At 36.4% G+C, this 27,085-nt stretch overlaps 7 protein-coding genes across 12 annotated transcripts in view; 3 read left to right on the top strand and 4 right to left on the bottom strand.

Moving 5' to 3' along the window:
• Positions 1 to 4,447, top strand: part of LOC121203270 (probable arabinosyltransferase ARAD1) — a 54,894-nt gene extending 50,447 nt beyond the window's left edge. Inside the window, exon 4 of the mRNA XM_041089319.1 lies at positions 4,319 to 4,447. Coding sequence (XP_040945253.1) covers positions 4,319 to 4,338 — 20 coding nt within the window. The 3' untranslated portion in view covers positions 4,339 to 4,447. The remainder of the gene's footprint in view (positions 1 to 4,318) is intronic.
• Positions 184 to 6,369, top strand: LOC107908540 (cation-chloride cotransporter 1). The gene is made up of 13 exons (XM_016835724.2): positions 184 to 505; positions 607 to 750; positions 969 to 1,047; positions 1,715 to 1,806; positions 2,148 to 2,262; positions 2,458 to 2,558; positions 2,749 to 2,810; positions 2,972 to 3,196; positions 3,459 to 3,573; positions 3,995 to 4,189; positions 4,319 to 4,719; positions 4,869 to 5,030; positions 5,138 to 6,369. Exons 1-13 carry the CDS (start codon positions 351 to 353, stop codon positions 6,220 to 6,222), a joined length of 2,931 nt encoding a protein of 976 aa, XP_016691213.1. The 5' UTR covers positions 184 to 350; the 3' UTR covers positions 6,223 to 6,369.
• Positions 6,370 to 7,670: 1,301 nt separating this feature from the next.
• On the top strand, positions 7,671 to 11,021 carry LOC107908545 (cationic amino acid transporter 1). 5 transcript variants are annotated; one of them, XM_016835737.2, is made up of 3 exons: positions 7,671 to 7,860; positions 8,440 to 8,855; positions 9,419 to 11,021. In XM_016835737.2, the coding sequence occupies exons 2-3, from the start codon at positions 8,441 to 8,443 to the stop codon at positions 10,780 to 10,782; spliced, it is 1,779 nt and encodes a 592-aa protein (XP_016691226.1). In that variant the 5' UTR covers positions 7,671 to 7,860; position 8,440; the 3' UTR covers positions 10,783 to 11,021. The 5 variants fall into 5 exon arrangements, with proteins under 5 accessions (XP_016691226.1, XP_040945249.1, XP_016691224.1 ...); XM_041089315.1 differs by lacking the exon at positions 7,671 to 7,860 and adding an exon at positions 7,867 to 8,089 and having other exon boundaries at positions 9,509 to 11,021; XM_016835735.2 differs by lacking the exon at positions 7,671 to 7,860 and adding an exon at positions 7,867 to 8,089.
• Positions 11,022 to 12,853: 1,832 nt separating this feature from the next.
• Positions 12,854 to 14,889, bottom strand: LOC107908547 (probable xyloglucan galactosyltransferase GT17). Its single transcript, XM_016835740.2, has one exon. It carries the CDS (start codon positions 14,475 to 14,477, stop codon positions 13,050 to 13,052), a length of 1,428 nt encoding a protein of 475 aa, XP_016691229.1. The 5' UTR covers positions 14,478 to 14,889; the 3' UTR covers positions 12,854 to 13,049.
• Positions 14,890 to 17,030: 2,141 nt separating this feature from the next.
• On the bottom strand, positions 17,031 to 20,152 carry LOC107908554 (cytochrome c). Its single transcript, XM_016835750.2, has 3 exons — positions 19,760 to 20,152; positions 19,231 to 19,364; positions 17,031 to 17,374 (listed from the first exon to the last, which is right to left on the bottom strand). Exons 1-3 carry the CDS (start codon positions 19,869 to 19,871, stop codon positions 17,282 to 17,284), a joined length of 339 nt encoding a protein of 112 aa, XP_016691239.1. The 5' UTR covers positions 19,872 to 20,152; the 3' UTR covers positions 17,031 to 17,281.
• Positions 20,153 to 20,167: 15 nt separating this feature from the next.
• Positions 20,168 to 23,285, bottom strand: LOC107908552 (FT-interacting protein 3). The gene is made up of 2 exons (XM_016835747.2): positions 20,453 to 23,285; positions 20,168 to 20,305 (listed from the first exon to the last, which is right to left on the bottom strand). Exon 1 carries the CDS (start codon positions 22,867 to 22,869, stop codon positions 20,488 to 20,490), a length of 2,382 nt encoding a protein of 793 aa, XP_016691236.1. The 5' UTR covers positions 22,870 to 23,285; the 3' UTR covers positions 20,168 to 20,305; positions 20,453 to 20,487.
• Positions 23,286 to 23,395: 110 nt separating this feature from the next.
• On the bottom strand, positions 23,396 to 26,511 carry LOC107908553 (uncharacterized). 2 transcript variants are annotated; one of them, XM_016835749.2, is made up of 3 exons: positions 25,982 to 26,331; positions 25,548 to 25,573; positions 23,396 to 25,102 (listed from the first exon to the last, which is right to left on the bottom strand). In XM_016835749.2, the coding sequence occupies exon 3, from the start codon at positions 24,785 to 24,787 to the stop codon at positions 23,687 to 23,689; it is 1,101 nt and encodes a 366-aa protein (XP_016691238.1). In that variant the 5' UTR covers positions 24,788 to 25,102; positions 25,548 to 25,573; positions 25,982 to 26,331; the 3' UTR covers positions 23,396 to 23,686. The 2 variants fall into 2 exon arrangements, with proteins under 2 accessions (XP_016691238.1, XP_016691237.1); XM_016835748.2 differs by lacking the exon at positions 25,548 to 25,573 and having other exon boundaries at positions 25,982 to 26,511.
• Positions 26,512 to 27,085: the final 574 nt, after the last annotated feature.

Genomic DNA, 27,085 nt, shown 5'->3' with positions numbered 1-27,085 from the left:
TATCTTCTTTTATAAACTTTGCTTTATAACATGAAAATTTGTAATTTGTAAACGTATATTTTGTTATTTATTTTCAGCAAGAAAAAAAAAACCTATGAAATGTCTCCGTTCCCATTTATTTATGTATTTATTTATTCATAGTGTTATTATTAAATAAATAAATAAAATCCAATTTCATGATCTGTGGCTGCATGCATTGCCCTCTGCCTCCATTTCTTTTCCCTCGCTTTCCTTCCCTCTTCTCTCCGTCATTTGCTAATTTGGCATTTCATTTTATTTCGTTTCGTTTTTGGATCTGAATACAAGAGAATAAGATCGATATTTTAGTTGGTAACAAAATTTATTCCAAAATGAACACCGATGATTTAGAAGGAGGCGAAGACGATGGCTATCATGCACAAGGCAATCGTAAATACAGCCCCGTCGGGGCACAGGATCGCGCCGTTCTCGAGATGGCCTCCATGGATCCTGGATCTTCTGCCACCGCTTCCCAATCTTCTATCAGGTAATTCCCGGCCGCCGCTCTCCTTCTCCTTTTCATGCGGTTGTTTTTTTTTTCGGTTATCATATTCGATGATTGTGTAAATGCGTATAATACATTGTCAGGAAAGTAAGAGCTCGAACGCAAGGGAGCATGGATTCCGATGGAAAGGCTCCTGATGTTGCTGGTGGAGACAATGGTCCTCACAGGGAACATAAGTTGGAATTGTTCGGTTTTGATTCTCTTGTCAATATTCTTGGTCTCAAAAGGTACGTGGTCTTGTTTTCATTAATGCTTACTCTTGCTCTTCTTCTTTTTTAACTTCAATGATTACAACTTAGGGGATGGATGTTAGTAAATTGATTATTTAATGTCTCTAAGAGTACAACTGAATAATTTGTGGTGCCTGGACAATTTTACCTCACGTTTTGTTTTCTATTTTCTTTTTAAATTTGTGATTATTACCTGCTTTTGACTTGTTTTTCAGTATGACACAAGAGCAAGTTCTTGCACCTTCTAGCCCCAGAGATAATGAAGTTGTTTCCATCACCGGTGGGGATCCAACGGTAAGCTGTGTTTTTACATTAGCATGATTAGTTACACTAGTACCAGCTTGCATTATTTGGCAATCTTTTATCATTGTAGATGTTTGTTTTTTTCTTACTAATTGTTCTACCAATAGTTGTTTCAATGAATAATATTCTTTGCATGAACACTTTTGGGAACAGCTTCAATCGGGAACAATCTCGTTGGGAATAACTCTACCTTGGGAATAACCTTGAAAGGTTGGTAGGATTTTTAGGTTGTTCCACTTTTGAGATGCCTTAAAGAGCATGGCTAGGAGGCTCAGATTCAGATACTGTTTAGAAGTTCACTTCATAATCTTTCTTTGGAATACAATTGAATGAATGGTACACTTGCGCCTAAAACGTTTCTTGCCGAAATGTTTGAAATTCTGTTGACGGGGTATTGGGAAATTAATCTATGTGGATGTTGAACAAAGGAAGTGGTAATTTCCTTGAATTAGTCCTGCCTGTCAAGTATGTCCAAATAAGTTGAAATATTGACAAGCATTGAGAAATTTATTAATGTGCAAGTATGCAACAGTTTTTCTTTGAAATGCTATTGATCATATTGTTCTTTCACTTCTCCTTCTTTTTCTTAATGAAACATAGCAGTCTTTACTTTACTGCCTTCTCATGCTGTTCCATGTTCTGTGCATACATCATGCAGTCCTCTAGTGTCAAAATGGGTACAATGATGGGGGTATTTGTCCCATGCTTACAAAGTATTTTGGGGATTATCTACTATATCCGCTTTTCTTGGTAAGTTCCTTTTCTCTGATGTTAATATTTTGACTTACACAGCTCCATTTTCATCTCAGTATGTATGTGCATGAAAATCTAAACGAATCCGTGCTCTGTTTTTGAATTGGAAGCTGAGCTTCTTCTTGATAATTTGAATTTTACAAGACTTTGTTGTGCTATATTTGATATTTGTATTACAGGCTTGTATCTGGGCCTTCTATTTTAGAAGGATTGGATTGTGCTTTCAGTCAAGAAAAAAGGAGTCAATTATGACTTGCATCATTGAATAGTAATATGTGCATTAAAATAAGTAAATTTTTGTAATTTCAGTTGCTAAGGTTCATTTATGAGAAATGCAGGATAATTGGCATGGGAGGCATTGCGGATTCACTGCTGTTGGTATCGCTTTGTGGTCTGTGTACTTTCTTGACAGGATTATCATTGAGTGCTATTGCTACTAATGGTGCCATGAAGGTACACATTAGTTATAATTATATATCCTTCACGATCAGTTTTCAGTTGACATGTGACTCTGATATCATAGTCATTTTGATGCCTTAAGGGAATGGTTAAATTTTGAGTAGAATTCGTGTTGCTACCTTGATTGAGATTCTTTCCTTATATAACTATGTCGCGGTATTTAGCGGCTTTCTCATCAATTACTGCTAGGGTGGTGGTCCATATTATCTCATTGGTCGAGCACTTGGTCCTGAGGTTGGAGTTAGCATTGGATTATGTTTCTTCCTTGGCAATGCGGTTGCAGCAGCTCTGTAAGTGTATCTTCCAGTCCTTTTTTCTATTTTTGTAATACTATTCTGTGCATAGCTCAAGGACATAATGTAATGGAATTGCTCAGCATGAATTCTGCTTTCTTGATAGCATAAATTTTCAAGTATTTAACAACATTTTCTACTCATGCTAGTACTTGTATCTTATATGTTCTTTTGGTTGTGGTTGTAGTTATGTGTTGGGAGCTGTAGAAACATTTCTGAAAGCTCTCCCTTCTGCTGGGTTTTTTACTGGTAATGATTGATTGCTATCGACTGAAAATGACTTTTTTTTTTATCTTTATAATATTTTTTTCCCTTTTTCTAATTTATTGATTACTTTTAAAGATTGCGAGGCTATGCTAAAAAGAATCTTGTTCCAATTCATTTTTAATATCCTCCTGCTTGCACTGCAGAAACCAGTACAAAGGTGAATGGCTCCGTATCGAAACCAATACAGACTATAAGTACACATGACTTGCAAATTTATGGGCTTGTTGTGACTGTCATCCTATGCATTATTGTGTTTGGTGGGGTGAAAATGATTAATCGGGTTGCCCCTGTCTTCCTTATACCTGTTTTGTTGTCAGTACTTTGCATAGTCATCGGGATTTTTATGGCAAAGAAGGATGATCCTGATAGTGAGTTTCTTCTTCATAATCTTTTTGCCCTCTCTCTCTCTCTCTCTCTCTCTCTCACACACACACACACACACACACTCACATTTCAGAGAATTACCTGTGGAGGTGATTCCTTAAGTATGAATACAATAGTCGCATATTGCTTGGTGCAAGCCATAAGCCATTGCTCAAAATCAATCTGATTTCCCCCTTGTTGAGTGTTCATGTTTTTCTTGTCATTACGTATTTGTGAAACATGTTATTTTGGTGATTTTTGATACAGCTGGAATTACGGGCTTGAGTGCGGACAGCTTTAAAGATAACTGGGATTCAATGTATCAGAATACTAACAGTGATGGGATCCCTGATCGTGATGGAAAGGTGTACTGGAACTTCAAGTAAGAATCTTCAAGGTTCATAGGATTTTAGTTACTAGAGTGAAATTTTCTTGTGCTGTGAAGTTGTACATGATCAAAGAATCTTCATTGTACCAACCTGTTGTTGATCCTAAAGATGATATAGCAGTATAGCACAAATAAGTGCAATGTCACCTAACTGTATTGAAAAACTTGTTTAATAATGGAGGTCTAGATGAGAACAGATCCCAAGTATAATTGGTGGTCATGCTGCTGGTCCAAAAGAACAAAACAAGTTAACCTCTCCCTCTACCTTTCTAACTATCCAAGAAAAAGCAGGAAAAAGTTGTTTCCAACTGTCAAGTTTTGATATGTGATATCGACATACTTTTCTTAAAGCTGATAAAAACGATGATTTTCACTGCTGAAGTTTCTAAATCCTTCTGTTTATATGCTTCTTCAGTGCATTGGTCGGTCTCTTTTTCCCAGCTGTAACTGGAATCATGGCAGGTTCAAATCGATCAGCTTCGCTTAAAGATACTCAGCGTTCAATCCCCGTTGGAACATTGTCAGCCACACTGGTCACTACTCTTCTCTATTTAGTTTCTGTCTTCCTTTTTGGAGCTGTTGCCAACAGAGAAAAGCTTTTGACTGACAGGTACAAATTTTCTAGTCTCGCGTTAACATTCTTCATTGATTCAGCTTGCTATGTTTTCATTGTTCAATCTTTTTTCAAGGATTTATGCTTTAGAGATACTATGCTAATGCTAAACTACCTTTGGTGCAGGCTACTTACTGCTACCATAGCTTGGCCTTTCCCAGTTGTCATTCGTGTTGGAATTATTCTTTCAACTTTAGGTGCAGCTCTTCAAAGCTTGACTGGTGCCCCTCGTCTTCTTGCAGCAATAGCCAATGATGATATTCTTCCTGTTCTCAATTGCTTCAGAGTTGCAGATACCAGTGAGCCTCACATAGCTACTCTCTTTACTACCGTTATCTGTATGGGATGTGTTGTTATTGGGAATCTGGATCTTATCACACCAACTGTAACTATGTTTTTCCTTCTATGTTATTCGGGTGTGAACTTGTCTTGCTTCCTTTTGGATTTTTTAGATGCACCTAGTTGGCGTCCTAGGTGGAAATTTCACCATTGGCTCCTGTCTCTACTTGGAGCATTACTTTGTGTAGGTATGTTTCATTATATATAGTGCATTGTCGGGTTTAACATTGTGTCCCATTTAGTTGAGAAATTCCTGTATATTAGAATGCAAATTTTGCACTGTATTTAATTGGAGGCCAATTCTCACAGGTGTTCTGTTTGCTTTTGTTTATTGCAGTGATAATGTTCTTGATTTCATGGCTATTCACTGTTGTTTCTCTAGCCCTTGCCAGCCTTATATATTATTATGTGAGCATTAAAGGAAAAGCTGGGGACTGGGGGGACGGTTTCAAAAGTGCATACTTTCAACTAGCCCTTCGTAGCCTTAGATCTCTGGGAGGTATTGTAATAACTGTGTGTATATGCATGTTCCACTTCTATTTTGTTCATATAGTCATGACTATGCCTCTTGTTTTCCTGTATTGGACCCTTTGTTTTGTTTTGCAGCAAAGCAAGTTCATCCAAAGAACTGGTATCCCATTCCTCTCATATTCTGCCGGCCTTGGGGTAAGCTGCCAGAAAATGTACCTTGCCATCCAAAACTTGCTGATTTTGCCAACTGTATGAAGAAGAAAGGCCGTGGAATGTCCATTTTTGTAAACATTCTAGATGGAGACTATCATGAATGTGCTGAAGATGCCAAAGAAGCCTGCAAACAGCTTGATACCTACATTAACTACAAGAACTGTGAAGGTGTTGCAGAAATAGTCGTAGCAACCAATATGACTGAAGGCTTCCGTGGAATTGTGCAGACCATGGGTCTTGGCAACCTCAAGCCCAATATCGTAGTTGTGCGGTACCCGGAAATATGGCGTCGCGAGAACTTAAAAGAAATCCCAACCAGATTTGTTGGTATAATTAATGACTGTATTGTAGCAAACAAGGCAGTTGTCATTGTCAAAGGCCTCGATGAATGGCCAAATGAGTATCAAAGGCAATACGGTAGCATCGATCTGTATTGGATTGTAAGAGATGGTGGTCTCATGCTTCTTCTGTCACAACTTCTTCTTACGAAAGAGAGCTTTGAGAGCTGTAAGATTCAGGTCTTCTGCATTGCGGAGGAAGATTCAGATGCAGAGAGCCTCAAAGCTGACGTGAAGAAGTTCCTATACGATCTTCGGTTGCAAGCCGAAGTGATTGTTATAACGATCAAGTCATGGGATGTAGAGGGTGGATCTCAGCAAGATGACTCAATAGAAGCATTCAATGATGCTCGGAAACGGGTAGCTAGTTACTTGGAAGAACTAAAGGAAGCAGCAAAAAGAGAAGGAACCCCATTGATGGCTGATGGAAAGGCTGTAGTTGTGGATGAGCAACAAGTGGAGAAGTTTCTGTATACAACCCTGAAGCTGAATACGACAATATTAAGATATTCTAGAATGGCAGCAGTGGTACTTGTAAGCTTACCACCACCTCCCATCAACCACCCAGCCTACTGCTACATGGAGTATATGGATTTGTTGGTAGGAAATGTGCAGAGGCTTTTAATGGTAAGAGGATATCGCAGAGATGTTGTAACTCTATTCACTTAGTTTTCCCCAGGATTATATATATTTATATCATCAGTGTAATTTGTGTTTACTGTTCATATAGGTGCTTTTTACCCTTCTTTCTTGTAGTCAAAAAAGTGTTACATAACATTCCTTCTCTTAATCCATTCTATTTCTATTTCCTATTGACGACAATTTGTTGCTTCTTTACTGCATAAAGGAGAAAAACAAAGAAAAAAATTTCCGAGTTTCCATTTCTTATGGTATAATAATTCAATCGAGAATCAAGTTTGTGTATTATTTTTGACATTTTGTTGCCTTTTTATCTTGTTTCCTTTGCACTTTTGCAGTTTATGGTTAGGTTCACTTTGAAATTCCAACTATGGGGCTCAAAGCCCGTTTCACATAGTTGCCAACTTGGGCTATCTGCAATTCTGCATTCCCACTCTGACAGACCATGCAATTTTCTTTAACTAATATCTATAAATTTAAGATAAATAAATATAAAAGTGGGAGAAGACTAGGGCAGGCCGCAACACTCATATTAGTTGACGAAATGGAAATGTTATATTAAATTCCTTACTTTGGGCGTTTGTTTACGTTCCATACTCCAAATACTACAACTTGGTTTAGTGGGTAAAATTACTATAAAAGTAATTGGATTATATTTTGCCCTTCTATTAAAATAATAAATGATTTATTTTTTTTATATTAAATTAAAAGATAAATTAATTATTCTGTTAAAATTTCATCCTTCTACTTAATTATTACGTCAAATTTTAACAATAAAAATAAAAAAATTAATATAAAAATATCAATTTATCCTTTAATTAAACATATAAAAATTAATTTATTATTTTTTAAATAAAAAATTATTAATATATCCCATAATTCTATTAAACCTACCTCTCTACGTGTCTCTTTCCCTATCTTTTTCTTTAGTATTTAAAGATATTCAATTTATACGATAATTATGGGGATGAAGTTGCCGGATTTGAAATTGTGAAATCAGCTGCCTTTTGTCCTGTTTTCACATTAATCAAGTCAACACCTCCATTTCCCACCAACAATATCCCTTACTATCATCTAATAATTTTATTAGAAGATAACAAGGTCTTCTTTCCAATGACATGTACATTTGACTTTTTTTATATTGAATTAAGCGTATTAGAGTTAAAAAGAAATTTAAGAGATTATACAGCAGAATCCGTATAAAATTATACTTCCTCTATTTCAGTTTGATTAGTATAAGATTTTTCAATATTTAGATAGATATAATCAAAATTATCTTATATTATTCCATTTTTAATATTAGTAAGTAATTTTTTTTTCGAAATGATTTTTAGGTAAAATCTATGTATTATTTTACATTTTCATTATCAACATTAGATTTAACAGTATGCAGAGATTACTACGTGAATTAAACCAACCAACTCCTTTTATTTATTAACGAATGAAGAGTCCAAATAACAAAATTTTGCGAGTAAAGATCGGAGGTAAGGTGTAGATCAATTAGCAGCTCGACGTGTAAGATCAGAACAAATACAAAAATAACGTCCAAATACATTACGTTACCGAGTATATAGCCCAAATACGTGCTTGCTTCTTCCACAATTGCTCTTCGTTCGTTGTTACCTTATATTCACCATCACCGTCACCATTCACCAGAAACAAGAAAAGGTAACAGTGTCTCTCAGAACTTGATAGCCAGCTGTCTGTTGACTCTCGTTATTAACCGTAAACAGCCTGTATCTTCTTCACTCTTACACCCAACACCCAATATAAATACACTTCTCACACCTTCACGTGCTGTCCCAGATTTCCCGCCTTCAACACCTCTTTCTTTCTTCCTTCCTTCTTCTTATACTGTACCATCGCCGGCGACCCATTAAATTCTTGTCTAACACAGGTTATCATCCGTTTTGGATCTTTGTCCAAGTAATATTTTGATTTTGATAGTTATGCTTTTGCTGATTCCTTTAATTATTATATAATTTATTATAGTGTGGATGCGTTTTGGGAGTACTTTTAGCACTCTTAATAAAGATGTGATTTGGATTTGGAGTCCAAATCTTTCTCATTGTCTTACAAAACTAATTATAAAATCTCTTACTCTTGTCTCTTTGGGTTTCATTTTTAAGAAGATCCTGTTTCATCGAGGTGTGTATATATATTTTCTGTTTGGTTTATGAGCAAGTGTGAGAAAATTAATTGATATTTTTTTCGCCTTTTTGATTAAAATTTTGTGGTGGAAAATAGGATGGGGTTGGACGGTCCAACTGGAAACGAAGGTGTGAGGAGACGAGGATGTTCATGCACCAAAGATGATTTTCTTCCAGAGGAGTCATTTAAGAGCTGGGGTAATTATGTCCAAGCACTCCAGCAAACTCCGGAAAGGTTTATGGATCGGGTATTCACCCGATCACTTGACTCAACGGAGCTCCATGAAATCAAGGCTCGGAGCCAGCATGAAATGAAGAAGACCCTCTCCTGGTGGGACCTCATATGGTTCGGAATCGGAGCCGTCATCGGCGCCGGCATTTTCGTACTTACCGGACTCCAAGCTAGAGAAGTTTCAGGCCCCGCTGTGGTTATATCCTACGTGGTGTCCGGTATCTCGGCCATGCTTTCTGTATTTTGCTACACTGAATTCGCTGTTGAAATCCCTGTTGCAGGTAAGATATAAGTAAAATTTTGATCTTAAATTTAACTGGGATTTATATTTATCATTTTAAAATCTCTAATATAGAATTCCCAAATTTTTTTCCAATTTGTTTGGATAATTGCTGGAATTCGACTTTATCTGTATAAACTTTGAGGAATCTAAAAAAATAGCTGTAAAGAATCTGGCTGAATATTCAATATCCGTCCATTTTCGGCATGTAGTGTAGGAAAGTTGACTTTTTGACTTTTCATGGAAAAAAAAAGGCAATTTGCTAGCTAGGAATGGGACCCAGATAGTGTATGAAATGTCCTACTTTGATAAGAACCCTTACACATTAACATTATCGACTACAAAGTGTTCTTTTACCAGTAAACTACCAGCTGTAATCATAATCTTTGACTAATGTTTGTAAAATCTTTATTTATATAGTTATAATATGTTTAATTATATACCAAGCTTGATACCATAAAATGGGATTCACATTTCATTGAATGGGATTTGGATTACAAGTTTTGGATATTGATTCACGGGAATACACATGACTTGGCAAATTTGCAAAATTTACCTTTTCAGGTGGCTCATTTGCCTACCTTAGAGTGGAGTTGGGTGATTTCATGGCCTTCATTGCTGCCGGTAACATTCTCTTGGAGTATGTTATTTCAGGTGCTGCGGTGGCTCGGTCATGGACTTCCTATTTTGCCACACTCTGCAATCACAAACCCGAAGATTTCCGCATCATAGTCCACAGCATGTCCGAGGATTATGGCCATCTTGATCCTATTGCAGTTGTTGTTGTTTGTGTCATCTGTGTCCTTGCTGTACTTAGCACCAAGGGCTCATCACGCTTCAATTACATTGCTTCCATCATCCATGTTATAGTCATTCTCTTCATAATCATTGCTGGTTTCTCGAAAGCGGATGCCAAAAACTATAGTGACTTTATGCCCTTTGGCATTCGTGGAGTCTTCAAGTCTTCGGCTGTGCTTTTCTTTGCTTATGTTGGTTTCGATGCTGTTTCAACGATGGCCGAAGAGACTAAGAACCCTGCTCGTGATATCCCTATTGGTCTTGTTGGATCCATGGTAATAACCACAGCTGCATATTGTTTGCTTGCTGTAGCATTGTGCTTAATGCAACCGTTCCGTGAGATTGATGTGGATGCCCCATTTTCAGTAGCATTTGAAGCTGTTGGGATGTCATGGGCTAAATACATTGTTGCTGCCGGTGCATTGAAAGGCATGACAACCGTTTTACTCGTTAGTGCCGTTGGTCAAGCACGATATCTCACACATATTGCACGAACCCACATGATGCCACCATGGCTAGCACAAGTGAATCCCAAGACTGGAACACCAATTAATGCTACCATTGTCATGCTTTCCGCAACAGCAATTATTGCTTTCTTCACAGAACTTGATATTCTTGCCAATCTTCTATCGATATCAACATTATTCATCTTCATGCTTGTGGCCCTGGCGCTTCTTGTTCGTCGTTATTACGTCAGTGGTGAGACAACTACAGCAAACCGCAACAAACTAGTTGCTTGCATTGTGCTTATTCTTGCATCTTCAATCGCAACAGCTGCTTACTGGGGTCTGAGTGACAACGATGATTGGATTGCTTACGTGATTACCGTGCCAACTTGGTTCTTAGCTACTCTAGCACTTCATGTTGCTGTTCCTCGTGCTAGGAATCCAAAACTCTGGGGTGTACCGTTGGTACCCTGGTTGCCATCGGCTTCCATTGCTATAAACATATTCCTACTAGGGTCAATAGACGGGGCATCCTTCGCAAGGTTCGGTATATGGACTGTTGTGCTGCTGTTGTACTATTTCTTCTTTGGATTACATGCGTCATACGATACAGCAAAGAATAAGATGGGAGATGGTTTGAAGAAAGTGGAAGAAGGTGTTAAAGTTTCTTCAGAGGCCCAATGAGTTGCCGTTTAAATTACAAAATGGTAGCAAACCAGCAATTCTCCTCTTAGCGTTCCACTAGTTTCTTCAATACTTCACTCATCAGTGTGCAGATCTTTTGTTTTTTCTGTGAATATCTTTGGTTGAATTTTATATTTCCTCGAAGAAAAATGTGTTTGATCTTTGAACATTGTACTCAAACATGCATTCCAAAATTTTGAACACAAGAAATTAAGATCTGCAGGAAATTTGTGAATGAAGTTAGTAGTAGTACTTGATTAGTGTTTTAACCTTACTCTTCGATCTGTTTGGTTTGGATTCACCTTGCGAAATTATGCAAACAGGTAGGTGGCAGATGAACTTATGGATTATGATCCACCGTTTTTATTAACCATATGAAAATAATTGAACAGTGTTTAAATTAAATGGCAATATGCAGATGCCTTAAGTAATGAATTACAGGCTCAATAAAAAAGGAGGATTAGTAGTATTGGGCTTGTAGTTACATTGTACAATTCAACTAATAAAAAAAAGCCAATGGATTCTCTCAAACCTTTTAAGTTGGATGGATAGGTAGCTTTATTAGGTTATAGTTGGAGTATAGACAGGACGATGGAAGTAGTATTTGGGTCGATGGTGGCCGAGGGACAAAGAGATTGGTCTAAGCTTCCCAATGATATGGTCGGATACATAGTCATAGTGGGGAAACTTCATTGGTAGGATCGAATCCTAATGAGTGCAGTTTGCAAGAGTTGGAACCAGGTATCTCTTGATGTGATAATGATTCCCAACATTGACGATGATTCATGCGTATGGAGCCGATGTGGTTATGGGATTTAATAATTGTGTGGTTGTTTCAATAATGCTTAGGGAGACCTTGTCGTTCAAAACCATATATATCGACAAAGGTATCAGGGGAGAAGAGCAAGTTATGTTTTGTGAGTCTCAATCCGGGACTAGTAGATACGGTTGGGTGCTTTTTTGAAAAGATCCCCTGTATGACTTGTCAGAATCGTGTCTTTTTCTTGTATTCCCAGTTATTGAGTTGCCAATGCTAAGGACATGTTACCCTATCTATGGAACCCTCTTGAGGACTACATTTCACTTGAGTTCAGCATATTCGGAGTGTTTTGTTTTCACTTTGCACAGAAAAAACAGTCAGCAAATTTCGGCCAGGAGACAAAAGTTGCAAGACATTTAACTTATTACAAGATAACCATGATCATGGTTATTGTTAACCATTAAGTGCAATTTAACTGGATGTCACATAGGTTATTGGGTGTATTTAATATATATATAGTTTTCATCGTAGCTAAATGCAACTAGATGTAACTATCTTTTATCATCTTGTTGGAAGGATGTTGAATATCTTGTAATATAAATCAATTTTCTCTACATTCATTTTTAAGCTTATCTTTTCACACACAGTGCATCGAGTGTATTTAATATTGGCCTTGAATAATGGACCTTGCTTGTGAAAGGTTGGCCACAGCCAAACTCACATTGGCAAACTGTTTGGTTGATGACAACATTCTTGAAAAAGTCAACTACAAAAAATGTAATCTTTAAAAACTGATCAAAAAATATATAAATATAAAAATTTGCTATGAACACGTAAAATTTTTCAAAATCCATCAATTAAAGGTAGAGGTCCCCCAGTGTACTTTTCATGCCCCATGTCATTTACAGTAAACACCAAACCAAACAAAAAGAAGCTGCAAAAACATTTGCTACATATAGTAGTCATCGGTGAATGTCACTTAAAGTTCCCTTTGACACTATTAAATTGATTTGTTTAGTACTTATAATATTACCAAAAAAAAACTAAATAATGTTAACATTTACTATTTAATATATATTATTTATTGATGGATAGAGTTAATGTTATTAAAATTTTAACATTTTAACATTTTTTATACAATTAAATGTTTAATATGTTACACTTTATATTTATTTAATTCATTTTATTAACATAGCGACTGAATCAATCCATTTAATAATAAAAAAATTAAATTAATTTAATCCCTATAATACAAGTACCTCTTGGACAATTTAACCTAAATAGTCATTGGAATGAATATGCAGCGAATCATTGTCAAAAGCAGAAAGAGTGACCACACAGGCTCAGTTATTAATAAAAAATAAAATTTTGGTATGCATATACATTCAATTCAATTCACATCTCTAAACATACTTTTTTCTTTTCCCTTGAATTCAATTCACATCAACTACCTCTACAGTCTACACATACCTTTCTTTTCCTCCAATTTTTTATTTTTTATTCCTTATTATACTTTGTCCCTAACATGCTGTGCCAATGCTTGAAGCGCAACGTCGACGGCATCCTCGAAGCCAAGATCGCTATGGCTCGCATTAGGGTGTGCGTAAGTGAGCCTTGGGATCATATCAATCACCGTAGCACGCATTGTGTCCACCTCTTCTTTCGGTATCTTCATCAGCACCTCTTCTATTCTTTTGCTTTCCTCGCTTTGTTCGTCCATGTAAACCGAGTACTTCGAAGCCTCTTCCGGCAAAAACCAAGAGTACTGTGTGTAAGCCGTGTGCCGAGAAAAGAACACCGGAATACAACCGGAAAGTATGGCGTCGAACGTTGACCTTCGGGTGAATGAATCTCCCGGAGCCTGCAAACAAAACCGAGATTCTCTCATCACTTTGAGAATCTCACTAGGGTTATAACACTTGGGGTTGCCATGGTCACATTTGAGTATCTTGCATTGAGTGGACTCCATGCATTGCTTTATCATTTCGTCTCTAATGGCTGCTTTACCAACGCCTTTACGTGGCGCACCAATGAAGGAGAACAAGTAGGGTCGGTTTGACTGTTGCATCATGTTCTGCCACGTCATCATTTGATCTGACGTGGAAGGGTGGAAGTATGAAGGGTACGGGATACCGTGTTGGTTTGAACCTTTCCAGGGGTTTCTCTCCACGGTCAGCACCGACATGTTTTTAACACATGGCAGGTTGAGAAGACAGTTTGCCCCAAAGTCAGGTCCACTGTTGGCTCTCATGAAATCCCATGAGGTTCTCCCTAGTGCAAGGAAGTGGTCCTTCCCGTTTTTCTTCCGCCACGTGGGTTGAGCTTGGAGGAAGTCTACCAATCTCACGGCCAATGCGTCGCGAATCGCGTGGTTTGGTTCGCGGAAATTGCTGGACACATGCAGGCCGCCGTAGAAAGGTACGTAGAACAAATTGGCCTTGGAAGGATCCCACGTGCGACACGGATGGTTTTCCACACGTGCATGGAATATCATCTCGGCGATGAACTGATGGGTAGCGAACCAGGGGTTCGAGTCACTCGACTGAAGGTCCATGTTGTCCAACGGCTGACCTAGACCATGGTTAGCCACATGCGGACACATATTGGTATAAACATTCAAATGGCTACAATCATCGAGAAGACCGAGGTTAAACTCCGCCGGCAAATTATACACATAAACCGCGACATCCCCATTACATTTCCCGGCCGATGGCTTTGGGGTGGTGGTGGAGAACTTGGTTTGGGTGGGTTTTGTGGGTGGGAACCAAAAGACTTGTAACAAAAACCATAAAGAAAGAAACACCAAAAGAAAGGCAGTGTATCTAAAGTGAGGATTGCCCAAGAACTTGAAGTAGGAATCTCTATTTTTATGGTATTTGACTTTCTCTATCCATTGAGTTGCAGCAGCAGAGGGTTGTTTCTTCGACAGCAACATGGGGAAAGTGACTGAAAACACGGAGACAAAGAGAAGAAATTGCCGCTGCAGCCGACTAGGAATTGAAGGGTAATATAGCAAAGAGAGAAGTAAATTAATAGTCTAAAAACTATTGTTTATCACAAAACACTGAAAGGGAAATCAAAGGGTAGTAGGAAGATGAAAAGAAAACACCACCTAAATTTGATGCGTTAAAGGGTGTATGAGCTGTGTCAGGAATAATTTATATTTGGAGCTTTTAGTCGTCATTGTTTGGTGTAGGGAAGAAAGTGGAAATTAATGGGGAAATTAAAAAGCCAAAGTGGGGACAAATTTTGAGAGACGATAATTGTATATGGCCAGCTTATAAGCACATGTAGTTCAATGCGTGTCACCATGTTCCGACGTTGACAACGAAGAAAATAAATATTTCTACGTGATATGTGTGTTGCATCACTTTCAACATCTTTGGTTTTTTTAATCCTTTCATTTTACTACCCATAAATTTATTTGATTAAATAGCTTCTGTTGTTGCATTGAAAAAGTAGAGGGCAAACCGACAGAGAGAGAAATTAAGAAGAAAGGAACAAACAAGACTCCATTATTTGAAAATTAAATTGAGATTCCTTTAAAAGGAGGGGAAGGAGAATCAGTGAGGGCATTGGTCATGATTCATTCTCCTACCTGGCTAGGTTTTTTCATCCTTTTAGAAGTAATTATTCAACCTTATTTGTTTATTATAATTATAATTATAATTATTTATAATAAAAAAACATTACATCAAATAATATTAAATGATAAATTCAACCCATAAATAAGAGGATAACGAGTTTATTCAGTGCACTCAAATTCACGTTCTAGCTCCTGCATTGGCAACAATATCCATGTCAATTGAACTAATACTCAATCGACTCGTACTTATAATTGTAAATACTATAACTTTCATAAATATCATTTATTTAGTAGCATAATATTGTGTGCTCTATTAAAGGTAAAGCCCACATGAATAAATCTTTCATTATTTATATATATTAGTTTGATTGTCATTGTAGGCAATATTATAAAATATAGGGCTGTATATGATTAGTTTTAATCAGCTGTATAATATAAAATAATTATATTTATGAAATCATGCAACAAATACAGCCCAACGAGAGAGCTGTTTTTATTTTGATTGATGAGTGCCTGTCTTAAATTTTACCTAGTAATTTGAAGTACATCACATGTGAAGTAAATAAAACAAATACACCAACCCCTCCCATTTACTTCAATCATTCACTGAATATTACAACTTTGGTGCATATGTAAAAGAAAACATGAACAACCCTCGCATACGAACAAACCTTTTAATAATTACTTAAATCGTTCAATAAACGTCAGAATTTCGACAACTAACCAATCAGAGGAATGTCAGTGCCCGTCGTGTATTTATTCTATACTTGTTGTCCCGTCCAATTATGTTATTTGCTGGATTGTTGAATTTTTTAAATTTCAAAATTTTAAGTTTGAATTTAATCAATTTAATAATTATAATTTGATCAGGATTGAAAATTTAAAAAAATATAAAAATTAAAAATAAATAAATTAAAATATAACGATTAAATCTATAATTTACGAGGACTAATGAAAGAATTTAACCCTAGTTGTTTTCTTTAGGGAGGTAGACCATTTATTTTTAATGCTAGACGAGGGGCACACCTGGCCCAAACTTCAGTTTATGATAGAAATGGTAATTTGGATTGTGCATTTAAATAATATCCGGATGAAATTTGTTTATAAATTTGAAGTGGATACGGATAGATGCTTTGAATATCTATTATATGAATCTACGCTGTTTATTTAAATACGAAGGTGGATGTTGAAGTTTCATGTATTTCAAAAAAACTCCTACAAATACTATGCATGAAAGCCTTCAAAATCATTGACCCAGTTAATTCTATACATTCTCTTTCAGACACACTGTTTCCAAAAGTTTCTTATAATTTTACAGTAATATTCTAAACCTTCCATTTCTAACAATATTCGATTTTGGATATCCCAATCCATTAATTACAAAATACCTATAATTTTAATTTTATAAATATAAAGAATTTTAGCATATTCAAATTTGGATATCGTACTTAGACTCGAATTTCAATATTCAAAGAAATTTGTATATTCAAATTTGAATAATTAAAGAAAAAAAACCCATTCCTAATTTCTGCTGCAATTTAATTGCCATTTGGCAATGTCCTATTTCCTTTATTTATGATTCATTCAAAATTGAGTTACATATGCCATGATATTATTATTGACTACAGCTTCAAATGTAAGTATATGGAAAATATGGTATTCAACCTCTTCCCCATTCACTAGGGGTATGCAATATTGATGTTCGGATGGACATAGTTACAAAAACAAGTGTGTTGATTATTATTTGAGCAATAGAAGAAACCTGAAAACCAATTTAAAAGAGTTATTCACTCTTGAAAAAAGGATGAGATATTCAATGCCCTAAACAAAGTTCAAATCAATATTTGCACTACACCTACCAGACTACCAAGCAAATCATCCAAATCCCATCAAGAATTAAGATAAACAAGTTAACAGCACCTAACAGTGAAACTGTTGGAGCCTAAATAAATCATGAAAGTTTGAAATGCCTCACTTTTCATGTGATTGGTCTTACAGTACTCGATTCAACTCCAAAACCCAATTTATATTGGAGCTGTTTTCCTTTTATTATGCGAATCGCCTAGTTTTTATATCATGTAACAAAAAGAAAAAAAATCATTGATCAAAAACTCTTTCATTTGTTCCAAAATAGCTGATATAAAGCACACCCATCAGGCAGTTGATTCCTTGAGATATGCAATGAGATCGGCACGATCCTGCGGCTTCTTCAATCCAGGGAAAACCATCTTTGTCCCAGGAATATACTACAAAAGCAATTTTAACCCAGCAATTTAGATCAAAACACTATGTATGGATGGTATAACTGCTTAAACAGGATTTCTTAAACAGTGAACAACACACAACACATTAACCAACGATATAAATCTATTGGAAATTAAAAAATATGCGTGTCGGATGAAATACTAGCTTTCTGATCAAATACCGTATCATTGGTTTAACTAAATAATTCTAATTGTACGGATAATACACATTCCAGTCAACCAAGCTCAGTTGTATGGATAATACACATTACAGCCATCCGAGACTAATTCTAATCGCCTTGTTCACTCACAAATATATGAATTTTACAATTTGACACAAACCCAAGTTGTTAGTTTTTATAAATTCAAACCTATCTTTCAATATCATGGAAATCACTTTTTCTTAAAAAAAATAAAATAAAAGGTTAATTAGAAGAACAAGCAGTATCTCGTTCCAGAAAAAAAGGTAACTATCATTCCCTTCTCTAATGAATCATATAGTCCTACAACTTCATATACTAATAAGAATAAGGTCAAAAAACAATTGCAATTGCAATTGAAATGAATGAAAATTATGAGTTAATGAATCATATAGTCCTACAACTTCATATACTAATAAGAATAAGGTTAAAAAATGAATTATAGCTACAATGAAACGGTTGAAAAATATATGAGTTAATACATGCTCTAAAGTTGGAAAAAATCATAAAATTAATGAAGAAAAGCAAGTTTCTAGATCTTATAGAAAGGAAATCAGGAATTAAATTCACTATAAGGCTTAATTCTATCCCTTTTAGATGATATTATGCCACCACTTAGACTCGAACCAAGATGCTCTAGCACTACTTCCTAAGAGCAGCATGTATACCGAATTACCGATTTCACCATAGCGGCTTGCTCGAGATCATAATAACCCATTTTTAATTCAATCGAGACCGAAGGTGAAGGGGTCAATTCAATGTCAAATTTATTAGGAAGCATTTAATTTTAATTGATTAATGAACTCAGTGATTTATTGTATCATTTTATTCAATTATCCTTTTACTTAACTAGTTCGTCAACAGATATTTGTTAGTTTGGGTTTTCCTAAAAGATAATATGAGAAGGTACTTTTCTCACAAACCAAGATTCAAATCAAGGCATATCAGCTAAGCTAGTGTAGATATATCTACTTCATACTTAACTAAGCCTGTGCACACGTGTTGTTTTTTTTTGGAACTAAAACCAGCTAATAACACCAAAAGCAATAAAACCACCGAAATGCAGACATAGTAATAGCTAATTTAAAGCAGCAATAAATAATCAAGAATATGAATAAAAGAGATCTTCCTGAACTGAGATAAACTACCTAGAAAGCATAGGTACAGCAACAGAAGTCAACATCAATGACTACACTACCATCATTTAAGAACAATCTTGTAAGGAATCACCTTTTGATGCTAAACAATAGCAACAAGATCTGATTAACAAGCTATTATTAACATTGTGCTGCTGACAAGGTAATCATATCAACTACTCTATATCATCAGTTTCTCATGTTGGTTTGACCCTAACACACAGTAGAACCAATCCTATCTTACAGAACTAATCTTTCTCATGTTCTTTTGAAACGCATAATTAGCTAATATTACCAATGAATAATAAAGCCTCTAAATATATGACCCCAAATGGAAGTTCAAAGATAAGCTGCAGAGTTTAACAAGGAAACTAGCAGCTCTAGTTAATATTATATTTCAAAATCATTATATGATCCATACAATGAACACACAAAGTCAAGGAATATATTGAGTAGTTACAAACATGCAATAACAAGCACAACCGATTACATACACACACAAAAAGAAAGGAATCCGACATACCTTCTTAGGATTAAGCAAGTAGTCATACAATGTGTTCTCTGACCAAACCACAGCCATATTTTTGTTAGCAGCGGAATAAGAGTATCCCGCAGTTGTGCCGGACTGCCTCCCGAAAAGCCCATTCAAATTTGGCCCTGCAAATTTAAAAATTCTCAACTTATTCTTCCCTGAACTTCAAAAAGTAGTAGAAGCTAAAACATCAAATTGTATCAAGAATAGATCTATATCAACATAGAATCCAGTGTGAATCGCCTTGTTTCAATGCAAATCTAAGTAATCTAGGCACTTAAAAAGTTCTTTTTTTTTCAAATTCAAGAGCCTCTATCAGTTCACATATACGATCTAAAAAGTTACTGAATCTGAGAATAGAAAATGACCAAATAATTCTTACTAAACATTTAAAAGATATGAACATGAAATAAATTTGATATAAGATTGCTAGCATATGATTAACTAATAAAAGCAAAAAGTTGAGAAGTTTGATAAAAATAACTGAATTCAAAGAAGAACAAAATCAGATCTGACCGACCTTGCTTGTGACCAGCGCCTTTATCTACGGTGTGACACTGCGCGCACTTGGTTTTGAAGATCTTCTCCCCAGCTTTCGCATTTCCGGGCGGCGCTTGCTCGAATGAAGCCATTGCTTTTCGTTCTTCAAATGGTTCGGTATCGAAGGATTAGCGGTGGAGCTTTGTTAGGGTATTTTGCGTATTACATAAATAAAGCAAGCATGTGAATATATGAAAACACGCGCCGGCGCCACACGTTAAGACAAATCGACTTTTGACTGGCGAAATGACTAAAACACCCAGACTTTGTTGGTCTTAATTCTTAATCTTAAATTAAATTAAATCAAAGTCACGTCTCATTTCTCTCCTACTACCTTCACGTGAAGGAGTTGTTTTGCCTAAATGCGGTAGATCGGTCGTCGAATCTTCTGGAAGCTGTTTATTCTTGGGCTTTCCGATCGTAATTCTCTTTTTCTTATGGTTTGACGTTGACTGTAACGTTTATGGTATTGCTTAACTTTTCTCCATAGAATACCAACCACAACGCCCTGTTAGCTGGCGGTGACCTGGTCCATATTCATCATCAAGCCAAAAACAAATGTAAAACAAGCTGGCAATGAGGTATATTCTAGAGAATTCACTACCAAGCCAAGAAAACATAATCAACAGAATTTTCTTTAATTATTTATTACATAATTCAGAATCCTACTTACGTAACGTAACTTCCAGCCGCTTATAATTACTTATATTATAACATGCAATCTGTTTTTGTGGGCAATCTTCCGAACACGTTTTGGGGTGCGCAAGGAATGCCAATGCCGAAACTTGGAGGTCTCATCACAAACATTCCCACCATTACAAGTATGCACCTCGGAGGAACTAGTCCGCTGCAAAAAACTACGGCAGCCATCACACAAAGCGCTAGAAATATAGCACTAGCTACCGGGTCCTGCCAACTCCACAAAGCAGTCAACCTCTCTCCTTGAGTTGCTAAGTCCCCAACCATTACCATAACCTTTCCTGCCATGCTTCGCAATCGATCATACCTCATTCTAAGTACCTCACCTTGTTTAGATGACGGGAATGTGTCGAATTCTTCGTCCCATTCGTCGGCATTAGTCGAATCGGCCAGCGATAGTTTGATATTGACGTGCGTTGGATCCCGCGGCCGCTTCCGGTATTGCCAAATCCCAATTAGAAAGCAGTAGATAAGCAACGTGGGCAGTACCAAACTTGGATAAAACACCACAACCAAGTACAACACTATGACTAAAACGTTTGCTGCAGGATTGTTCCACTTCTTTATCGTATCAAACCATTTCCATGCCTCCGTGATTACATGGACTGCATCCATTAGTCTTTCGGTGTTGGCTTTGGCCTTTCGGGGACTCCACAATTGGTAACCAGCATCCAACATGAACCCGGTAACCTCTGTCCTTAACGGCGGTTCGGCGCTGCTCAACCTTGAACATAGAATGCCAATGGCTTGTTGCCTCAAACTATCGAGCTGGTATACCGACAATGGGTGAATGTAGTGCATTTTGGGAAATAAAGGTCGTGCATAAGCTGCTAGTAAACTTGTATAAGATGGGGATGTAAATCTCAAAGCCAACTGAATTTCTCCCATCTTTTTAACTCCACTTGGTTGCAGTGCTATGAGAGGATACGAATAGGTGTAAACCCGATTAGTCGAAAGGGTGGACAATCGGATCCTTAGCTTCCCAATACTTGGGTCTTTTGGATTTGGACCTTTCTCTCCGTTGAGGTGACAGTTATCGAAAATTCCGATAATAAGGACCGTATACGGATCGTAAACCTCCCAAGTGTATTGTTCATTCCATTTTGGAGAAAAGCTGTTGACTACAGTTCTTGTCCTTACCCATTTAGGTCCATATTTGGCCACACAATAAGCATCAGTAGTTTCACGTCCATCTCTTGACTTCATTGGAACCAAAACACTGGCACCTATAATCCCCAACTCCAACACACCAATTGCTGGTGGCCACAACCCCTTAAACGTCGCTCGGTAATCACTGCTACAATCAATGGATTCATCAAATACATGATAGCCACCATCCAAAGATATTCTCATGTTAAGCTTACTAGCAAACTTTAGCTCCTCCACCACATCTCCGCCTCCCTCTAGATTATACCATTTTGCACCCACAGGTTCAGGCAGCCACCTTATGTAGGCCTCAGATAGATGAACCATGCACCTTCCAAGGCTAATTTCCTCATTGTTTTTATCTACCACGGTCAGAACCAAATGATCATAGAAGGGCTCTACTGCAACAAACATCAAATCTTCGTTCCATCTAGGATTCAATGACTTGTCTGCCGAAACTCTTGTCCTCAACTTCACATTCCCAAGAGCAGCCTTGACATAAACCTCTGGATTCCGATTCTTGTCTCCGGGCACCACCAAATCCTGTGCTTCAATTATATTGACTCTAAGATACCAAAGTCTAGGTGAAAGGTAGACCTTGGAACGAGTATTCGTAATGCTGTCACCACTAACAGAGGCTACATCTGAATGCCATGCATCAATGAACACTTGATCAGCTTGTGTCCCGAACCAAAGAATCATCATCAACTCACCTACTGATGAATTGGCCTCGGCCTCCAATTTATACCACTGTGGGGCGAGTGGACTATCCGGTGGAACTCGAGTTGGAATGTCGGACATGTCAATTGCAATCTTACCTATAAACTCATCGTTTACAAATTCCTTTTCTCTCACGGTGATCTCCACGGATAAGGACTGAATTCGATCTTTTGTGAAGGCAAACACTTGGTTCCATTCTGGGTTTCGTTTATTCATCTCCAAGTACTTGGTGCTCCCCTTATAGTTTCCAATCTTTATTTCAACAAAGGTGTGGCAAACGCCACCGCCGACGGTGGCATTGCTGCACGCCAAATCTCTTGCTTTCACTACTCTGACAAATAAAAAATGTGTCACTTCAACTAGATCGAATGAGGATGTGAGCTTTTCCCTGCCACCGGAAACTCTCCCTCCACCGATATTTGGCTTGGTCTCCTTCAAAGAAAAGTTTTCCGGCATCCTGCAGTTATTATTATTTGGTTTAGGACTGGTCCATAAGAGGTTCGAACATGTTTGCCGAGTAACCATGCATTTATATATACGGTTAGAATTTGCAGTGCTGATTAATGTCTTGAATCGTTAGTTTTATAAATTTAATAACTTCTTATAACATGAGAATCGAAAGGAAAAAAAATCTATAATTTTGGCCTTCGCTCTGTTTTGCTTCACTGGGTAAAAAAACTTCAAATTTGGCCGATTGAAGCAAATATATCATATGATTAAAGAAAAAAAATAACGTAGAACAAGAGCTCATAATAACATAAAGGAAATTGATTTACCTGAGAAGAATAAAAGAAAAGCAATAGTTGAAGGAGGCAAACCACAAAATTAACTGTAGGTTTTTTATTTAACATGATGGAACATACAAATATATACCTACAGGAGTTGAATAAATTTGGAAACTTTTTTACAAAGGGAGTAAAAGATCTCTAGTTTATTTAATAATTCAGAATCCGACTTACGTAACGTAACTCCAGCTACTTATTATTACATTACTACTTACTGGTATTTCATATTATACCATCAAATTATCAGTTTCGAGAAGAAAACAAGGTAAATTTAAACACTATGGATGCAGACTTTTTTTAAAAAAATGGCTATAAGTAACGTTACAAAAAAGGGGAATCGGATTATAGATTGCATCGAGCAAAAACCATCATATCTAAAATTAGAAAAACAAACCAAGAATTAAGAATCCTTATTGAAGCTAAACCCTTTACAATCAGATTTCTTAACCACAATTGATATTCATCACACCTCCTCAGTTTCTTCTTTGCTTACTTTTTTGTCGTCCACGAGCATGTGTTGAAGGTTGCTCCCAGTAGTCCGAGGTGGGGTTACATTCTCAGCTAGAGAAGCAGCTCAGCTCCACGAATGTTGGTGCCGAGGTTCCATCATTTTCATACATCCGAAAAGAAATTGATCCACGCACAGAGGACGCATCGGCACTTCCTTCAAGACGGCTCGGATCAGCAATAAGAGAAACCGTATCATTTTGACCATCAAGAAAACCCCTTCTCCTAGTAGCCTCCAAGTCGTGAAGATTCCCCAGGGCAAGACAATCCTTAACCGGGTAATATGCAAGTATGTAAATGCAGACCCCAGCACAACATAGTTGAACAATAAAAGCAGAGAAGGCAAGAGCTTCAAACAGAAATTCTTCCGGTTTAGATAAAACAGATAAACCAAGTAAAGCAACCCTTATTTGAAGTAAACTCAAAACCGAGAAAATTAATGTGTAAACTCTCTTCAGCAAACCCTTATTGATAACCAATTCCAAAATCTGCCTTCCAAGCCAAAACAAGTAGGCAGTCAAGATGGTGGCAAAAAGCCCTAGAAGAATAGTATTCAGTAAAGGGTAAGTGCAAAGAGCAATGTCATCAGAATTCTGCCTCACTGGAGCAGCTGATCTTGTGAAATACGACGGTAAATCTCTCCTATCCTTGTGTAACTTTGGTGCAATCAAAATAAGAATAAGTTGAAGAACAAACACAGGGAGGCAGTAGAGAATAACATAGCGTGCCGTTTTCCAATTCCATTTTCTGCTTAGAATGCCTGTGTTTATATTCTGTAATGGAGCACGAAGAAGAAAAACGAGAGTGAGGAACATGCAAGGTTCTGCAAAACCTAAACTCGACACAATGTAACATTTGCAGATGTTTTCTTGCCATTTCAAATTGAGTGCATTCAACACTCTTCCTTGTTGTCTTAGAAAATTTAACCGTATAATTTCACCAAAACCCCACCAGATGGTGAACAAAATAAACGTGATTCGGATGATCCAAGGCCCATTGAAATAACTAAGCTGAATAAATCCTTGTCTAAGAACACGTGAACGCAGGTAAAACAAGTATGCAATGCACACCAAACCAAGAAGAACCAACAGAGCAACTAGACAAATTGTCAACACACCGAATGCTTCGGCAGAATAACTCGTCTGGGGCATTACCCAAAACACAGATTCCACGCATACTCTCTGCCAGCATGGATACAAAGGATCCTCTGAATGTGTACAAGCAGCCTTCTGAGAATTATATCCACAAGCTATTACTGAATTAATACTGGACAGTGCTAAGATTAACTATGGGAGAAGATGATTAAGCTGCATTATCAAATAAACTCATGTATCTTCTTTCCCGTCTACAAGTTCCATGTATGTCAAGCACTAACTGATTCAGAACTAACAAGTTTCAAATTAAGGCTGCTGTTTCAGCCACTAACTTGAAGATTTAGCTCAAACTTAATTATTTTGTCCAAAAACCTGCGGAACAGTGAAGGGAATAAATCAGAAAATAACCAAAAATATTATGAAGTCAACTATTATAACAAAAGAAGAAAGATTTCTATATAGCATGCTGAACAGAATAATAAAACCCACCACCTTGAGCCGCACAAATACTTCTCCTATGAAAGAAAAAAGAAAAGGTAAAAAATGTTCCAGACATTCAATTCCACAGAAAGTTATAATAACATTTACAGTATCAAAAGTTATAATAACATTTACAGAAATTTTGATACTAACACATCCCCTTGTTCATCTATCAATGTTGCTCCTTATACTTCTATAAAAAAAATGTTGCTCCTTACACGATCCGCGACTTAATTTATTGTAGTAAAAAAGGATAAAATCGATTGCCTAAAACCACACTGAAAAATCTAAACAATTCACCCAGTTTTTCGATTAATTTAAGCTTAAAGAAAATTACCTGATAGCAAAGGGAAAAGCTTTTTCCTGCAATTACCATTGTAGAAATAAGCATGATTTCCTCTAACCTTTAAAGAATTAACAGAAGTTGCAAAACATATAGATTTGTTTCCTTAAATTTCTCTCTATCATTAACTACAAATTATTCAAACAAACAAATAAAAAAACTAAAACCTCCAGCTAATCAATAATTCAAATCTAAGCATTTTGAAAAATTACGAACAAAAAGAAAACACAAATTCATCGAACTTCCTAAAATTCATAGTCATCGCCGGTGCATGCAGTACAATCATTATGCCAAAATGCTACCAAATTTCATAAAAAATATCATAAAAATCCGATAAACTCAACAATACCAAACAAATAAAGAAAAACACCAAAAAAAAGCCCAAAAAAACCAGAAACGCATAAAAGTTAGACCGCTGAAGAGCTTACAAAGAGAGGAATCTTGATCCGTCGAGGTTGGAAGACGAAACGGAGAATCAAATAAAAGGATCAAGAAACCCTAAAAACTGGTGGCGAAAGTAGAAATGAAGATTCGGAGAGAGAAAAATGAAAGACGGGAACGAAGGAGGAGAAACAAAGGAAGAACGTAGTTTTGGGGAATAGGTGAGTGGGACTTTGTTGGTGACAGCCTGTCTCCAGCTGTGTCGTCCAAACCTCTTGCTTCGGAGTTCCTCAATGGCTTTGGCTCGTGTGTTGTTCTACCCGTTCTTACGTGGCTTTTTGCCTTGGCGGCGTCTACGGCGATTGCGCTTTGCTTCTCTTTTTTTTTTTTTAATTTTCCCTCTCCTTTTTTTCCTCCCACCAAAATTTTATTTAGATTTTTGTTTTTGTTTTTAATTTTCTTGGGTTAATTTATAGTTGTAGGTAATGAAATTAATTACCATTTATGGATGATATGTATCTTCTTCAAAAGGAAATAAAGTTATACCTAAAAAAATCATTAAATCTAATTACAATTCACTGAAAAAACAAATTTTTGGAAAGTAAGTAAAAACTGGATTTGGAAAATCAATGATGAAAAAGGAAAAAGGAAAATGAGTGTGTGGATTTGATTAATTGTGTTTAAAATTTTGGGATAAGAGGAAGACAACTCCACAAAAACAAAATTAGCATTGGTCGGTTTGAGTTAAGTCTTTGGACAATGATTAATAAATAGATTTGATTGTTTAAGGTTTAGATTTTAAGTTCATTTTATTATTCAAAATAATATCAATATCTTTAATTTTTTATTAATTGAATAATAATATCAACAATTCCAAAACATATTTTTAAAATATTATGTGGAAAAAATAGTCGAAATTAAATAAAGTGAATAACTCTATTTTTTTAACAAATATTGTTTAATCTAAAATTTTTAAAAATTTTGATTGAATTAATATCATGATACATTAATTTAATTATAAAAATAAAAATATTTTTTAATAAATTTCTAACTATATTAATATCACTCTCAACCGAGTCACCAACCCAATTAGAAAGTTACGATAATATCCTTCTTATAATTAAAATGAGTAATATTATCGGAGATATTTT

The sequence above is a fragment of the Gossypium hirsutum genome, chromosome D02 (genome assembly GCF_007990345.1).
Source record: "Gossypium hirsutum isolate 1008001.06 chromosome D02, Gossypium_hirsutum_v2.1, whole genome shotgun sequence".
Classification (NCBI taxonomy): domain Eukaryota; kingdom Viridiplantae; phylum Streptophyta; class Magnoliopsida; order Malvales; family Malvaceae; genus Gossypium; species Gossypium hirsutum.
This window is presented reverse-complemented; position numbering and strand designations above follow the sequence as displayed.